General features: G+C 42.1%; 1 protein-coding gene and 1 pseudogene across 1 annotated transcript in view; one reads left to right on the top strand and one right to left on the bottom strand.

Moving 5' to 3' along the window:
* The window catches only part of klhl14 (kelch-like family member 14), a 156079-nt gene that overhangs the window by 12867 nt on the left and 127298 nt on the right, over positions 1-15914 (bottom strand). Inside the window, exons 6-7 of the mRNA XM_078217064.1 lie at positions 13258-13416; positions 4260-4417 (exon numbers count right to left, since the gene is read on the bottom strand). Of these exons, the coding sequence (XP_078073190.1) occupies positions 4260-4417; positions 13258-13416 (317 nt within the window). The remainder of the gene's footprint in view (positions 1-4259; positions 4418-13257; positions 13417-15914) is intronic.
* On the top strand, positions 6651-7456 carry LOC144496018 (splicing factor 3B subunit 4-like; annotated as a pseudogene).

Consider the following 15914-nt stretch of genomic DNA (forward strand, 5'->3'; position numbering starts at 1 on the left):
ACTGGACCTAGTACTGGGGAATGAGCCCGGTCAGGTCTTCAAAGTTTCGGTAGGGGAACATGTGGCAAATAGTGACCACAATTCTGTTAGCTTTAGGATAGCGATGGAAAAGGATGAGTGGTATCCCAAGGGTAAGGTGTTGGATTGGGGGAAGGCTAACTTTAGTGGATTAGGCAGAAATTGGCAGCTGTTGATTGGGAGAGGCTGTTTGAGGGTAAATCCACATCTGGCATGTGGGAGTCTTTTAAGGAACAGTTGTTAGGGCTGCAGGACAGGCATGTGCCTGTAAAAACGAAGGATAGGAAGGGTAGGATTCGAGAACCGTGGATAACCAGGGAAATTGAGGGACTGGTCAAAAAGAAAAGAGAGGCGTACGTTAGGTCCAGGCAGCTAAAAATGGAGGGAGCTCTGGAGGAATACAAAGAAAGTAGGAAAGAACTCAAACGAGGAATTAGAAGGGCAAAAAGGGGTCACGAAATGTCCTTGGCAGATGGGATTAAGGAGAATCCCAAGGCATTTTATTCATACGTTAGGAACAAAAGGGTTGTCAGGGAAAAAATCGGACCTCTCAGGGACAAAAGTGGGGAATTATGCTTAGAGCCAAAGAAGTAGGGGAGATCCTAAATGAATACTTTGCGTCGGTATTCACAAAGGAGAGAGATGTGTTGACTGGGAGTGTCTCGGAGGGGAGTGTTGAACCGTTAGAGAAAATCTCCATTACAAGGGAGGAAGTGTTAGGTTTTTTAGAGAATATAAAGACTGACAAATCCCCAGGGCCTGATGGAATCTATCCAAGGCTGCTCAGGGAGACAAGAGATGAAATCGCTGGGCCTCTGACACAAATCTTTGTCTCGTCTCTGGACACAGGTGAGGTCCCAGAGGATTGGAGGATAGCTAATGTGGTCCCGTTATTTAAGAAGGGTAGGAAGGATAACCCGGGTAATTATAGGCCGGTGAGCTTGACGTCCATGGTAGGGAAGTTGTTGGAGAGGATTCTTAGAGATACGATGTATGCGCATTGAGAAAGGAATAAACACATTAACGATAGTCAGCATGGTTTTGTGAGAGGGAGGTCATGCCTCACTAACCTGGTGGAGTTTTTTGAAGAAGTGACTAGAATGGTTGACGAGGGAAGGGCCGTGGATGTCGTCTATATGGACTTTAGTAAAGCGTGTGACAAAGTACCTCATGGTAGGTTGGTGCAAAAGGTTGGATTACATGGGATAAAGGGGGAGGTGGCTAGATGGGTGGAGAACTGGCTTGGTCACAGAAGACAGAGGGTGGTAGTGGAAGGGTCTTTTTCAGGCTGGAGGCCTGTGACTAGTGGTGTTCCGCAGGGCTCTGTATTGGGACCTCTGCTGTTTGTGATTTACATAAACGATCTGGAAGAAGGTGTAACTGGGGTGATCAGTAAGTTTGCAGACGACACAAAATTTTCTGGACTTGCAGATAGTGAGGAACATTGTCAGAGGCTACAGATGGATATAGATAGGCTGGAGATTTGGGCAAAGAAATGGCAGATGGAGTTCAATCCAGATAAATTCGAAGTGATGCATTTTGGTAGAGCTAATGTAGGGGGGAGCTATACGATAAATGGCCGAACCATAAAGGGTGTAGATACGCAGAGGGACCTGGGTGTGCAAGTCCACAGATCCTTGAAGGTGACGTCACAGGTGGAGAAGGTGGTGAAGAAGGCATATGGCATGCTTGCCTTTATAGGACGGGGCATAGAGTATAAAAGTTGGGGTCTGATGTTGCAGATCTATAGAATGTTGGTTCGGCCGCATTTGGAATACTGCGTCCAGTTCTGGTCGCCACACTACCAGAAGGACATGGAGGCTTTAGAGAGAGTGCAGAGGAGATTTACCAGGATGTTGCCTGGTATGGAGGGGCTTAGTTATGAGGAGAGATTGGGTAAACTGGGGTTGTTCTCACTGGAAAGACGGAGGATGAGGGGAGACCTAATAGAGGTGTATAAAATTATGAAAGGCATAGATAGGGTGAACGGTGGGAAGCTTTTTCCCAGGTCAGTGGTGACGTTCACGAGGGGTCATAGGTTCAAGGTGAAGTGGGGGAGGTTTAACACGGATATCAGAAGGACATATTTTACACAGAGGGTGGTGGGGGCCTGGAATGCGCTGCCAGGCAAGGTGGTGGAGGCGGACACACTGGGAATGTTTAAGACTTATCTAGATAGCCACATGAACGGAGTGGGAATGGAGGAATACAAAAGAATGGCCTAGTTTGGACCAGGGAGCGGCACGGGCTTGAAGGGCCGAAGGGCCTGTTCCTGTGCGTATTGTTCTTTGTGATGCGATGTATTTGGGTAGTGTGATTGTCATAATTGAAGAGCTGGCAGTGCATTCAAGCTGCGAGATGTGGGTGTGAGGGTTGTAACAATGCTGAGTGTGTAAACGTGAGGTGAAGCTATGAACATGGGGTATGAGTTGCGATTGACAGAGATTGTTGATAGGTGAATGATGGGGGTGTGGTGCAGTGAACTATGTGTGAGGTTAGTGAGGCAGTTGGTGGGATTTGGTATTTGAATATGCATTCACTGACCTTGACCATTCTTGTGAAGCTATTCAACCTTTTGCAGCACTGAATACAGGTGCTCAAGGATAGATTCCTGGCATTGAGACCAAGGTTTTCTTGTCCCATTGCCTTTGTAAAGTTTGTCTGGAGGGCCTCCTGCCCCACTGAAGATAGATGACATCTTTCCTCTTCCATCTCCTGACCGACCTTTGGTGCAGCAACAGAAAATCTTGTGAACCTGCTCTCTGCCATGGTGAACCATTACAGAGAGGGGAGATAGTGGTACAGTGGTATTAACACTGAACAAATAATCCAGAGATCCAGAATAATGCTCTGGGGACCCGGGTTCAAATCCCACAATGTCAGATGGTGATATTTGATTTCAATAACAATTTGGATTCAAAAGTCTGATGATAACCATTGTCGATTGATGTAAAAAGCTATTTAATTCACTAATGCCTTTTAGAGAAGGAAATCTGCCATCCTTACCTGGCCTACATGTATCTCCAGACCCACAGCAATGTGGTTGACACTTCAAATGCCCTCTGAAATGTCCTGGTAAGCCACTCAGTCCAAGGACAATTGGAATGGGCAATATACGTTGGCCCAGCCAGTGGTGCCAAGTCCCATGAATTAAAAAGGAAAATCAAAATCACTTTTAGAAAGACTTTCAGCAGCCTCTCCAGCCATAGTGCACTTTTCTATTCAGAGGTGCAAACTGTCTTTAACTTGTGAAGCCAATTCATTGTACACTTAGCATTTAAATGAATAGGTAGTACAAAGTTTGAGTGTTACTTGTCTTAGAAGTAGAAGGTACCAAGTTCATTCAGAAGGCCCACTTCAAATTCAATCCAACACTTCAGATTTTCACATACAACTATTTATCCACTTGGATAATGTCTGAATATGTTGGTTCAATTATGAAAAACACCTCAATGCTTTATTCGGCTATTTCTTGTACTTCACAAGATTTATTGCATTTGGAAGCTCTGACCATTGTTGCATTTGGGTGAAGAAACTGTAAGCAAGAACTAACTAGAAACTAGTTGCTTTTTGTGTGTCTGATCTGAAGTAGTCCACAAGAGTATCATTGAAATATTACACTGAAGGTCCCTAAAAAATGGAGGTGGCCATGTGGTGAGTGCCAACTGATAGATCTCTCACAAGTCAACATAATGGGGAAGGCAATATCTACCTGGGCCTAGAAAAATCTATTTCAGCCTTAAGTGGCTTGTTTGGGGGATGTGTCTAGTACAGGAACAGATGATTTGTGCACTTCTCAACTTGGGAGTTACCCTGGCCACATCCCACAGAGTAGTAATGCCCAGACAGATCCTATCCAAACGATGTGTCATTACCACTCAAAATAATTGAAGGAGCCAAGAGTGAAAGGAGTCATCCATAACAAGCCCAGATACCCATACCAAAACTGAATTTCATAAGCTAAAATAATAAACTTACAAATTTAAGTTGAACAATGTAATATGCTGATATATATGAAATTCAGTAGCTGTTAATGCACCTGGCAACAGGAAAGAAATAGCAGTGTTCTAATCTGGCAAGGAAGCATTAATTTGACTTGTAAGTGACAGACATTGGTAGCAAAGAATAGACAATGATAAAATAGCTATTGTTCAGAGTTGCTGCCTTATATGCATGGTTTATAATTACACTCCACAATTATCATTGAAATACTATTAAAGTTTTTATCAAATCTGCCTCACCATACTCCAGCTGTAGCCACCAACAAGGTAAATATTGTCGTCTAGCACTGCACAACCTGGGCCACTGCGACCCTCCAAGATAGGAGTCTGGAGAATGTTCCACTGGTCACCTTTTGGGTCATAACATTCAACGAGCATAACATCAAGATGCGAGAAACCTGGACCAAAAGAAGCATTTTGAATCAAAATAATGAGCTGGGAACAATTTTGCTCGGTATAGTTGTTGACATAGCTGCTTACTCCAACACTGCTCTTAAAACAAAGTGCATATAATACTCTGGACTGTCCTATTGATGAGCCATTGGTCCAATTTAGTCATATTCTTCCATTTAAAACAGAAGCGATGGTAGTATAATTACTTTCAATTTGAAAAAAATAACAAAAGGTATTGATGGAAGAGGTATGCTAGGTGCAGCAAAATCCTAAATCAGGAATTTATGATTTAATTATACATAACATACAGAAGAAAGCTGTGATCATGTGAACATTGGCCATGTTCAATATTTTTAGTTAGATTATTATAGTTCACTCTTATAGAAATCCATGTTTAAGATCTCTATAAACATAGTTGCAGTTATAGTTGCTCTTATGTTGTATATTGCTTGGGGAGAGTGTTCAGGGCACATGTCTGAGAGTGACTTTGTTTAATTGTGCAGATTCAGTTCTTTACTCACCTAAGGAATAAAACCAGTAAACAAAGTAGGTATTAACTTACCCACCTGTGGATTTGCTTCCAGATGGAAGAAAGCATAAATTTCTTAATGAGCTGACAGGCCAGTGCTATTTGATGCCACAATCAATGATCCTCCTAAGCTGTGCAGCTAAAATCTGAAAGTCCCTGCAGAGGCCATGCACAATGTGGCCCTTTCAATATAATTGAACATGTGTGCGTGGCCAAGAAAACTATTTAAAGGGCCCGCGTGCCTAAACAAATCAATGCGCCCTATAAAAAATAGAGTGTATATTGATCACTATTGTTCTGAACACAAATGGAGACTCGATATGCAGATAAAATAACTAAGGGGGAAATCTTCCAGTCCCGCCTGCTATGGGAATCATTGTGGCGGGGTGGGAAATTTAAAGGACCATTAAAAGATATGTTGACCTCAGGCAGGAATTGCCAGTATCGGGCAGGCAGGACTGGAAAATTCCGCCCTTAGTAACTGAAGTGTTTATGGAGTATTTGGTTCTTAGCAATTCCTTCCAGCCTGTCCTTTAAACAAACAGGAGGGAAGAATGAAGTGGTGTCCCCAGAGAACGCTGTTGGAACTTGTGCTCTTATTGATATATATTAATAATTTGGATTCAGTATATAACATAGAATTTCTAAGTATATAGATGACACAAAACTAGAAAAGGTAATAAATGGTGAGAAGATAGTAACAGAATTCAGGAGGGTGTAGATTAGTGAAATTGGAAGACACATTCAAATGGCTTCCTTCTGCACTGTAGGGATTCTATGATTCTATGACAGATGAAAATTAACAGAAAATTGTTAGGTGATGCATTTTGACAGGAAGAATGAGGAACGGCAATGCTAATGTTTAAAGGTGTTACAGGAATAGAGAGACCTGGGTGACTGCACAAAATTCTTTGAAGGTGGCAGTATAAGTTGAAAAGGCTGTTAAAAAGACAATCCTGAACTTTATTCCAAAGGCCTGGAATACAAAAAGAACAATAGTGTACTAATTCCGTAGGCTCCAGCTGGAATACTGTAGCCAATTCTGGGCATAACTCTTTAGGAAGGATGCCAGTTCCTTAGATAGGGCACAAAGGAGATTTACTCGAATGATACCATGGATTAAAGACTTCAGTCACATTGTGGGAGTAGAGAAACGGCTTGTTCGTCTTTGAGCAGGGATTAAGAGGAAATCTTATACAGAGTTCAAAATCATAAATGGTCTTGTCAGAGTGAACAATAACAAACTTTTTGCCAATGGCAGATGAGTAATAATCAAAGGACACAGATTTGAGGTAATTAGCAAAAGAACCAGAGGTGAAATGTGGGAGAAAAATGTAATGCTTGAAAGGATGGTTCAATTCTAACTTTCAACGGGAACCTGGATAAATACTTGAAGGGGGAAAATGTGCAGGTCTGTGGGGAATGAGTAGCAGAGTGAGATTAATTTGCATCAGCACAGATGGGATAAATCCTTTTCTCTGCTGTACCATCCTATGATAATTTCTGTGAAAATTCACCAATGAGAGTGGTTGAAGCTTTGAGAAACTGGAAATGGCTAAAAATGGCCATTTCTGAATTTCTTGAGATTTTCTGCCATCCTTTCATCAAAAGAGATCCGGAAAGTCCAGAAAAATTCAGCACTGTTTACCATGTTCAAATAAATATTAATAAATTATTCCCTTGATACAGAGGTTTGCTAACAGAATTCAATGGTGAGCAATGCCAGTTTTGATGCCTCCGATGCTACCATTGAAGTGGTGAATGGGCAGTACCTGTGTAATCGGCCCACCAATGTCTCATATGCCTTTAAGAAGGTAAGAAGGATTCCAAGGACGAATGTCACAGTTCGGCTGTGGAGTGCCAGCTGGCTGCCCAGAACCCGCTGTCACAGGCAGACCAGCTGCACCAGCTGTTTGCTGATCCCCCCCAACAACTGGTCTCTCAGAGAAAGGTTGTGTCCAGTCTGGTGGCAGGAGTGCCTCCTCCAAGTGTGCCTCACCCAGGATCATTCCCACCTCTAGTTCCACACCAGGAACGATGCCCCCAGGGATGCCTCTACCAATGCTGCTTCCAATGCCACTCAGTATATCTGCATCTGGACCACTATCATCCGGCCCATCTGACTCTACACCACACCACATGAGAACTCCCTTCCCCCCAGGAGCCATGCCCTCGCATGGAATGCATCTGATGCAGGCATCATGGATCACACAACATGGCTGCCCTCTCTGGTGAGCCTGCACTGAACGCTCTTCACCGACCTCCACCTTCTGGCATGCAGCATCACACCCCCCACGCAATGGTGATGCCTTCTTATGGATGCCCGTTTGGACATCATCTGGATCCCCACCCACATGGAATGCATGGACCCCCTCCTCCAAATGCCCCATCTGGTTTCACCAACCCTCCTCATTCACCACACTTTAGATTTGCCCGGGGACCACTCATGCCACCATGTGGTGGGTCCAGGCTTCCCATGCTCCCCCACAAGGGCGATGCCCTCCAGCCCCAATAGAGATGACCAGTGGCACAGACACATTGGCAGCTCCCAGGATGGCTGAGGTTTTTTGTAAGCAGCTGTTTGTGGACACAGGACAATCTCGCAGCAAGATGTTAACAGGAGCTGATAATCTTAACCAGATCACAGCAACAGCTTCCCTCAGCTTTCGCTTTTCGGAGACTTCAGATGCCCAAGCAAGAATCTGGAATCCATGGTCGCTGGGGGAGGGGGGTGTGACATGGTCACTGGGGGAGAAGGAGCGGGGTGCAACATGGTCACTGGGGGAGGGGGAGCGGGGTGCAACATGGTCACTGGGGGAGGGAGAGGGGGGTGCGACATGGTCATTGGGGGGTTGGGGTGGGGGTAGGGGGGAAGGAGTGCATCATGGTGGGGTAGGGGGGAGTGTGACCGGGTCACACATGGTCACTGGGGGTGGGGGTAGAGGTGGGGGGAGGGAGTCCAACATGGTGACTGGGGGGTTTGGGATGGGGCAGAGTGTGACGTAGTCATTGGCGAGAGGTAGGGGAGAGTGTGACATGGTCACTGGGGGGTGGGGGAAGGGGTAGGGGGAGAGTTAGACAGGGTAGATTCAGAAAGAATGGTGGGGGAGTCCAGAACTAGGGGTCATAGTTTGAGGATAAGGGGTAAACCTTTTAGAATTGAGGTGAGGAGAAATTTCTTCACCCAGAGAGTGGTGAATGTGTGGAATTCACTACCACAGAAAGTAGTTGAGGCCAAAATGTTATCTGATTTCAAGAAGAAACTAGATATAGTTCTAAGAGCTGAGGGAATCAAGCGATATGGGGGAAAGGAGGGATCAGGATGTTGAATTTGATGATCAGTCATGATCAAAATGAATGGTGGAACATGCTCAAAGGGCCAAATGGCCTACTCCTGCTTCTAGTTTCTATGTTTTTAATGTGTGTTTTTCTTCCACTGTAAAGCAGGGGAATTCCATTTGCACATGAAGCATATATTGCCTTAAATTATGTATGTTCCTGCTACCTTCTTGTATGCTCATTGTTTGTAATGTCCTCAATATTTTCTCTTCATTATTTCCTGGTGTATATATCTGAATAATTAATTGCTGATAGCTGTTTAACCTTCATCAATCTTCATGTATTCCTGTTTTGAAAGCAGTAATAATTACTGTTAATGTGTACCATAAATGTCCTTTCAAGAATCAATTTTATAGGATGCATTTTCTGACAGAATGACACCTTAAGATTGGAGCCACAACTGGAATATATTTATGGACCTGCAGAACTTAATCGGAAATGGATTGAGCTATTCAAGTTAATGGATCAGGAACAGCTCAAAATCCGAGCAATCCTTGTGGTCTTATTTGGAAAGCAGTACCTATATCAGGTACTAATTTGGCAGTGAACCAGTCAATAATAACTGCAATAAGGTAAAAAATCTACAAAACATTTATATGTTATCATTAGCTTTTTATTCACTTTCTGCATCAGCCCCACGAGCAGAACAACCCAGGAGAATGTTGTTCTGTTAGCACACTCAGTCTTGAGCATGTGGTGAATTTCCATCTTTGACAGGAATTAATTATAAAAAACGTGGGGAGAAATTACCATGGGAATTTTCTTGCACATCTCCTATAAGCTTCTTTCAAGGCAGTATTGACAAAGAAGTGCTTGGTGCATTGTATTGACAAAGGTCTGACAGCAGGCCGTTTGCACAGGAAATGGAATGCACTGGGAGAAGGGAGCCAAGCTAAGAAGGGAATCAATGAAAAATATATAGAAAACAAAAGGCAAAAAATTGAACTTGTTTTTACCTTTCCACTTAATACATTACCTTGTTAGATTTAGTAAATGTGCAGCTACAAGATACCACAGCAGCAGTACAGCCTGAGTCACCCGTAGAGCAGGCAGCTGCTTTTGTGGAATTCACTACTGAATTCTGTTATCAATTTTAATCAAACAGTTTTGATTATTCTGTTGTCAACAAAATCAAATGTAGACATTTTTGCTAGAGGGGGTAAGGATCTGGAATATGCTGCCAGAAAATGTAATGGGGCAGATTCAAGTTTGTCTTTCCAAAGGGAATTGGTTAATTCACCAAACAGAACAAAATGCAGGGCTATGCAGAAATGCAGATGAGTTGCTGAGTTGCACTTGCAAAGTGCCAGCACAGACATGAAGGGCCAAATGACCCCCTTACGTACTGTAACCTTTCAGTGATTCTACTACATGAAAATAGGATTAGTGCGCCTTTAGTGGTAATTATTGTTGGTGCAGGCTCGATAGGCCGAAGGGCTTTTTCTGCGCTGAATGACTCTCTATAGTTCTATATTTTGCCAATATTGTAGGTGAGGGCTTGAAGAAAGTGGCATTGATATCTATAGCCTACATGACCTATTGCTCCATTTTTTTTCTTTACCACGGTACCAGTTGTTCCTCCTAGATAAACAGATGAATCAAAAATATATTTTAGACCAGCTCCGGGACACAGGAAAATTCAACTGAAGGCCCTGTCAGCAGTGGAGAGTTATATTCCTTTATTCTGACTGCATTCTAGCAGCAGCAGGATTATCAAGAGTGTCACACTCACTGACCAGGCACTATCGATATAAAAATATGTTTAAGTAGTCTAGTTGTTGACAAGATGTCAAATGGTCTGAGGTAGATCCAGGAAAATGTATTACGCAAAGTAAATTAGATTAATTACAAAGATTTTCCTCAAAATTTTACGAACTAGGCGAAATTGGACTATTTGGTGGAATGTATTACAGCAAAATTTATTGATCACGTAAAATCACTGGCTGTTTGATATTAATTAGGCTGTTATTTATTGAAACAGATGCCTGGCACCCGTTCAGCCTGCCTTTTTTGTTACAGTTGACAGATGGCCTCATTATGAATGACTAATGGACTCAGCCTAGTCAGGAGTTGTTTGCACAGCTGCAAAAAGTACTGATAATTCTGCTTGATTGAAAGTTTTAAGAGATTGTAACAATTCTATCTTTCTTTTAAGTGGTTTTTCAATGCCTGTGCATTTATTTGGACAAGTTTAAGAGATGTAAATAGATTAAATATTATTTCAGTGGGATTTTCACTGGCGGTGTTTGATTGCCAGTTTATGAGAATGTAAGACAAGTGAAAAAGTTTTTCAAAAATAACGAGGCATGTCAAATATCATGAGCACCTCAAAGACTTGCCAGTGTTATTATATGGCTCATGGGTTGTGTACCTAGTGGACGTTGAAAGAATGCTTCAAACAGCTAAATTTTATATTCCCCCCCACCCCATCCCCCCGCCCCGCCCTGCCCCCACATGGAAGAAAGGTTTGAAGGTAGGAGGTAAATACATTGGGTGACTAGCCCATCGCTGGAATGCCCATCCCTGCAATTATACCAGCAGTACGGTGTTGGGAAGTCTGCAATGGACCGATTGAGACCCTCAGTTAGGTAATTATTTCTCACTTAAGTGCCTTATTCCATCACCACCAAGATTTAACTGATGGTGGAAGAAGCCCACACCAAATGGTCAGTTCGTTAGGTTTCCCTCCATGGGCTTTTGGAGGGTAAGGAGGGATTCCTCCGTAAGTGGCCCCCAGGTCCCACTGGACCATGTCTGAAGATTTTAGACCAGCACCCCCACCCCCCACACCCCAGTTCCATTCCTCCACTGGCCTCTCAAACTCCACTGCCCTTTCTGGAGGCTGCCAGCTGGACACCTGATGAGATCCTCATAGACTTCCCCAAATTTTGATCCAACACGACATGCCTCAGCCCTGAAATGCTGGGAGAACTGCAGGCCAATCAGCTCTCTGAAGTGAGAGTTCCTGTTCCTGAAGGGTGGAAATCCTGTCTCCAGCCAAATAATGGCCAATTTGCTGTTAATCGGCTTTGGGTCAGATGATGTTCACCTCGGCAACCCCCTCCCTGACTTTTTAGTCAGTGCCTCATAAAATTCAGCCCATGAATCAGCAGATGTCACGACATTGTATCAACGTAAAAATCTGGCCTGACTCCATCAATATTGTGAGGGGTTTGAAATGTCCATTCAAGGAGTTGGCAAGGTCGGAAGTGCTACCTGCCGGCTTATTACTTGCACTCTTATCCCCCAGCAGCAAAAATGAGTGAAAATTGGAATGGGGTGGGAATCCCGGCATAGGGTCCCACCTGTCACTTTTTAAAGCCCGCCCACCTCCGTTCCAATATGGAAGGAGGCATGAAAATCAGGCTTAAAGGCACCAAGGGGAAAGATAGCCATGGAGACATGAAAGTGAAAATGGGAATCCAGAAGAAAATCCACGAGGGAAAATAGACAAATATAAAAGATATTGGATGGGATTTTCCGCATTTCCCTGCTGGTGAGATCTTCCTTTCCTGCCAAAGTTGACCCCCTGTGGTGGATTTCCTGAGAGAGGGGCAGGCAAGCCATGCAAAAGCTCTTAGACTTCGGCAGGACTGGAAGATCCCACTGGTGGTCAATGACTTGCTGCATCTGCCATGGGAAAACCCGTCGGGGGTGGGGCAGCGAGCAGAATATTCTGTTTTTAACCTGCGGAGAAACTCCAAAGTTGACCAACAGATAAATGGAAACATTGTTTTTTAAACATGAAAAGTATAATGGTGAGTGAAGCTGACCAACTGATGTCACAGCATCAGCAGTCAAAACAGGCGGTAAGGTTTTAATTTTATATTAAAACACCGATATTCCTTCAATAAATTTTCCATTATAAATCTATACAGAGGGAGTTTCCATTATTGCATTTTCCATTATTCCATTAATAAAATCATAACTAAGAAATTGGGATATCATAAAGTAACAACAGGATGCGTTTGTAGTCTCAAGATTTTCAATACATATATAGCTCAGAGTGTGTTTCAAGGCAGAGCTGAACCTCATAGACACAACTTTCATCTCAGCCTCTGGTTGTCTGCAAAGGTACAACTAATCTGACAGCAGTATAAATATACTTACAAACTATTTCAGGCTTCTGACAATCTTTGAACAGAAGCAGTACAGTGAGGAAAAGAGAATCTGCTATTGTTTTTAAGAATGTTGCAAAAGGGCTTTTAAGAGTTTGTATCAATTGTAAAGGGATCAGTTTTAATTTTTCTTGGATAATAATAAATACTGGTCCATGTAACCTGGCAACACTTGACCTGGAAGGAGCACTAGCAGGAAGGAGGTTAACATATGGGCATTGTACGGCCAAGGACAAAGAAGTTGAGTAGGGTAGCAACAGAGAAGGCACATTTTCAAGGAGAAAGGGATAGAAAGCAGATCCCAACTAAGGAGGACCTGCAGGAGTGTATCGTTTGAGTGATGACTGTCTTTGGGAACTCAGAAGAAGTGGAGTTACTGTTGCTGGTGACTCAAGGACCAAATTCATTGAGTGAAAGAAGTGAGACATCTGACATATTGGATGCCAAATTGGAAAGACTGCAAGATTGTAAATGGTCCCACATTTGTGCAGGAAGTATTTGGGTATCAAAGAATAACAATAGCAAATGCTTATAATCTCATGATACAGTCTTTGTAGTATCTGTTGTTATTTATAAATCGTACTTACTGTAATTTGCCTGGTAATTCATTGTTGATTCTGATTCATGTTAAAGTAAAAGTTAAAAGAAATTAAATCTTGTCGGTAATTGTTTCATTTGGGGGTCATTTGACAAATTTGGTTACTTTATTTAATGGTTCCCCCATGGGGATCATGACAGACTTTACAACTCCCCATTTCAGTACTAAACAGCCTGATCTATCAACGGGTTTCCAATGTGGTGGTCTGTCACATACATAAAATCTGTTCCAATTCCAGTACCTTCATCACTAGTAGCACACCTTTTAAATGGTTTCCCCCAATAGCGTACAGACGATCGTTCACCACAGCCAGAACGTGAATAGCCCGTTTGGTGTTCATGTCCTGTTTTCTGGCCCATACATCCATTATTGGGTCATAGCAGTAGAGCCATGACACATATTCACCATTGTGAACACCTCCTGCAAATGATAAACATGCAAACTATTATTATAGACAATACATGACTTCACATATGATGACTCTTACACTAAACGAATGTACTTTGCCATTTGTACCTGGAATTTACAATGAGCAATAATACTACAGGAATGATGAACACACACATCAAATTTCTCTCTCCGCTAACTTTACAGAAGTATTTGGGTATTAAAGAATAACAAGTTAATGCTTTTTAAAAAATTATGATGACAACAGTTTAATATGAGCGTATTATGTAAAAACAGTGGGTTTGATATCCTAGTCATGATGTGGAGATGCCGGCGTTGGACTGGGGTAAACACAATAGGAGTTTTAACAACACCAGGTTAAAGTTGACCTGAGTGGGTTCGTGATCCGTAGTCCTTTAACCTGGTGTTGTTAAAACTCTTACTTTGATATCCTAACCAGCATATTCAATAAGGGTACCAGCTAAATCTTTAACTACTTAATCTTAACTTTTTGCCAAGTAAGTGTCTGAGATTTACCACCTAATCTATGCTGGAAATTAATGATGTTTATATTTGGCTTCTGAACTGTATGAACTAATATCGATGTTGTTAGCATTTGCACTACCAACCTTTCTCTACAGCAATTGCAAAGCTATTGAGCGATTGAATTAATAAGCGTTTTTTGCTGAGTATTCAAGAAGTCAGGGATTAAACTCATAAACTAAAAATTATTTATTATTCTTAAAATCATAGTCAGCAGCATTTTAAATAAGTGTAAAAGTCGGCTATGCAAATTATTGATAGATAGTATTAATTGACAAAATAAATAAGAGGTAAAAGGACGTTCGGTTATGTCATGGTAATTTAACATTAATTGTTTGCTGCTTATAAATTTACAGTCGAGATCAGTGGCTGAGATTGAGGTGAATTGGTGAGATTAGTTAAGGATTAAGATCCTCTGAAAAGATGTGAAATTAACAGCCTTAGATAACCAGTCTTTTGATCAGTTCAAATCTATATGCTTGTAGTTAGCAACGTTTTCAGAACAGTTCCAAACTCATCTTTGTAAGCTGGTATTTTTGAACTGATAGACTCACCTTTCTTTGGAATGATGCTTTTATTCTTCTGCAATGTCAAAACATTGACATTGACATCTGCAATGTGAACCTTTGTCTATAAAAATGTTATCCACTTCCCCTTGATCCTTCACTTCTAGATAAATTCACCTTGCATGTTGATAGCTGAAAGTTGGCTTAAATTTGACCTCTCCTGATCTCAGAAAAACTTGCACATCTGATGAAACACACATATCTGGTTCTATCTGGCTGGAATAACAATCCAATCTTAACTTCTGTAACCTTTTTATTTCTGTCAGAGATGCACTTTGCAATTTTACAGAGATACCCTTCTACATATTGTTACGGTGCGCAGTTATCACATTACAAATTTTTTAGAAAACCATTTTAAAGGTTACATTCAAAGAAAGCCTTGGACTGAGTTTCAAAGACCGTTTCAAAGCTATCAGAAAACATTGTGAATTTCAGAATGATTCTCCTCTTCTAAGAGGACAAAGGCAATTCCTAATTTAATTATGGTTCACCCAGGAGATAATTAAGTTTTGTTAACACAGAAACATAGAAACTAGAAGCAGGAGTAGGTCATTTGGCCCTTTGAGCCTGCTCCACCATTCATCTTGATCGTGGCTGATCATCGAATTCAATATCCTGATCCCCCCTTCCTCCCATATCCCTTGATCCCTTTAGCCCTAAGAGCTATATCTAATTTCTACTTGAAATCAGACAAGGTTTTGGCCTCAACTACATTCGTGGTAGTGAATTCCACACATTCACCACCCTTTGGGTGAAGAAATTTCTCCTCATCTCAATTCTAAAAGGTTTACCCTTTATTCTCAAACTATAACCCCTAGTTCTGGACTCCCCCACCTTTGGAAACATTCTTTCCGAATCTACCCTGTCTAACCCTGTTAGAATTTTATAAGTTTCTATGAGATCCCCTCTCACTCTTCTAAACTCCAGTGAATATAATCCAAACCAACTTAGTCTCTCCTCATATGACAGACCTGCCATCCCAGGAATCAGCCTGCTAAACCTTTGCTGTAGTCCTTCTATAGCAAGGACATCCTTCCTCAGATAAGGACACCAAAACTGCACGCAATACTCCAGGTGTGGCCTCACCAACACCCTATACAATTGCAGTAAAACATCCCTACATCTATACTCAAATCCTCTCTCTATGAAGGCCAGCATACCATTTGCCTTCTTTACTGCCTGCTGTACCTGTGTGCCTACTTTCAGCGACTGATGCACGAGGATTCCAAGGTCTCGTTGAGAATCCACCTCTCTCAATTTATACCCATTCAAGTAATAATCTGTCTACCTATTATTGCTACCAAAGTGGATAACCTCATATTTATCCACATTATAAATGCCTTGCAGATGCCCACACACTCAGCCTGTCCAAATCACGCTGAAGCATCTCTGTATCCTCTTCACAGCTTACCTTCCCACCCA

This window comes from Mustelus asterias, chromosome 7, assembly GCF_964213995.1.
Source record: "Mustelus asterias chromosome 7, sMusAst1.hap1.1, whole genome shotgun sequence".
Lineage (NCBI taxonomy): Eukaryota > Metazoa > Chordata > Chondrichthyes > Carcharhiniformes > Triakidae > Mustelus > Mustelus asterias.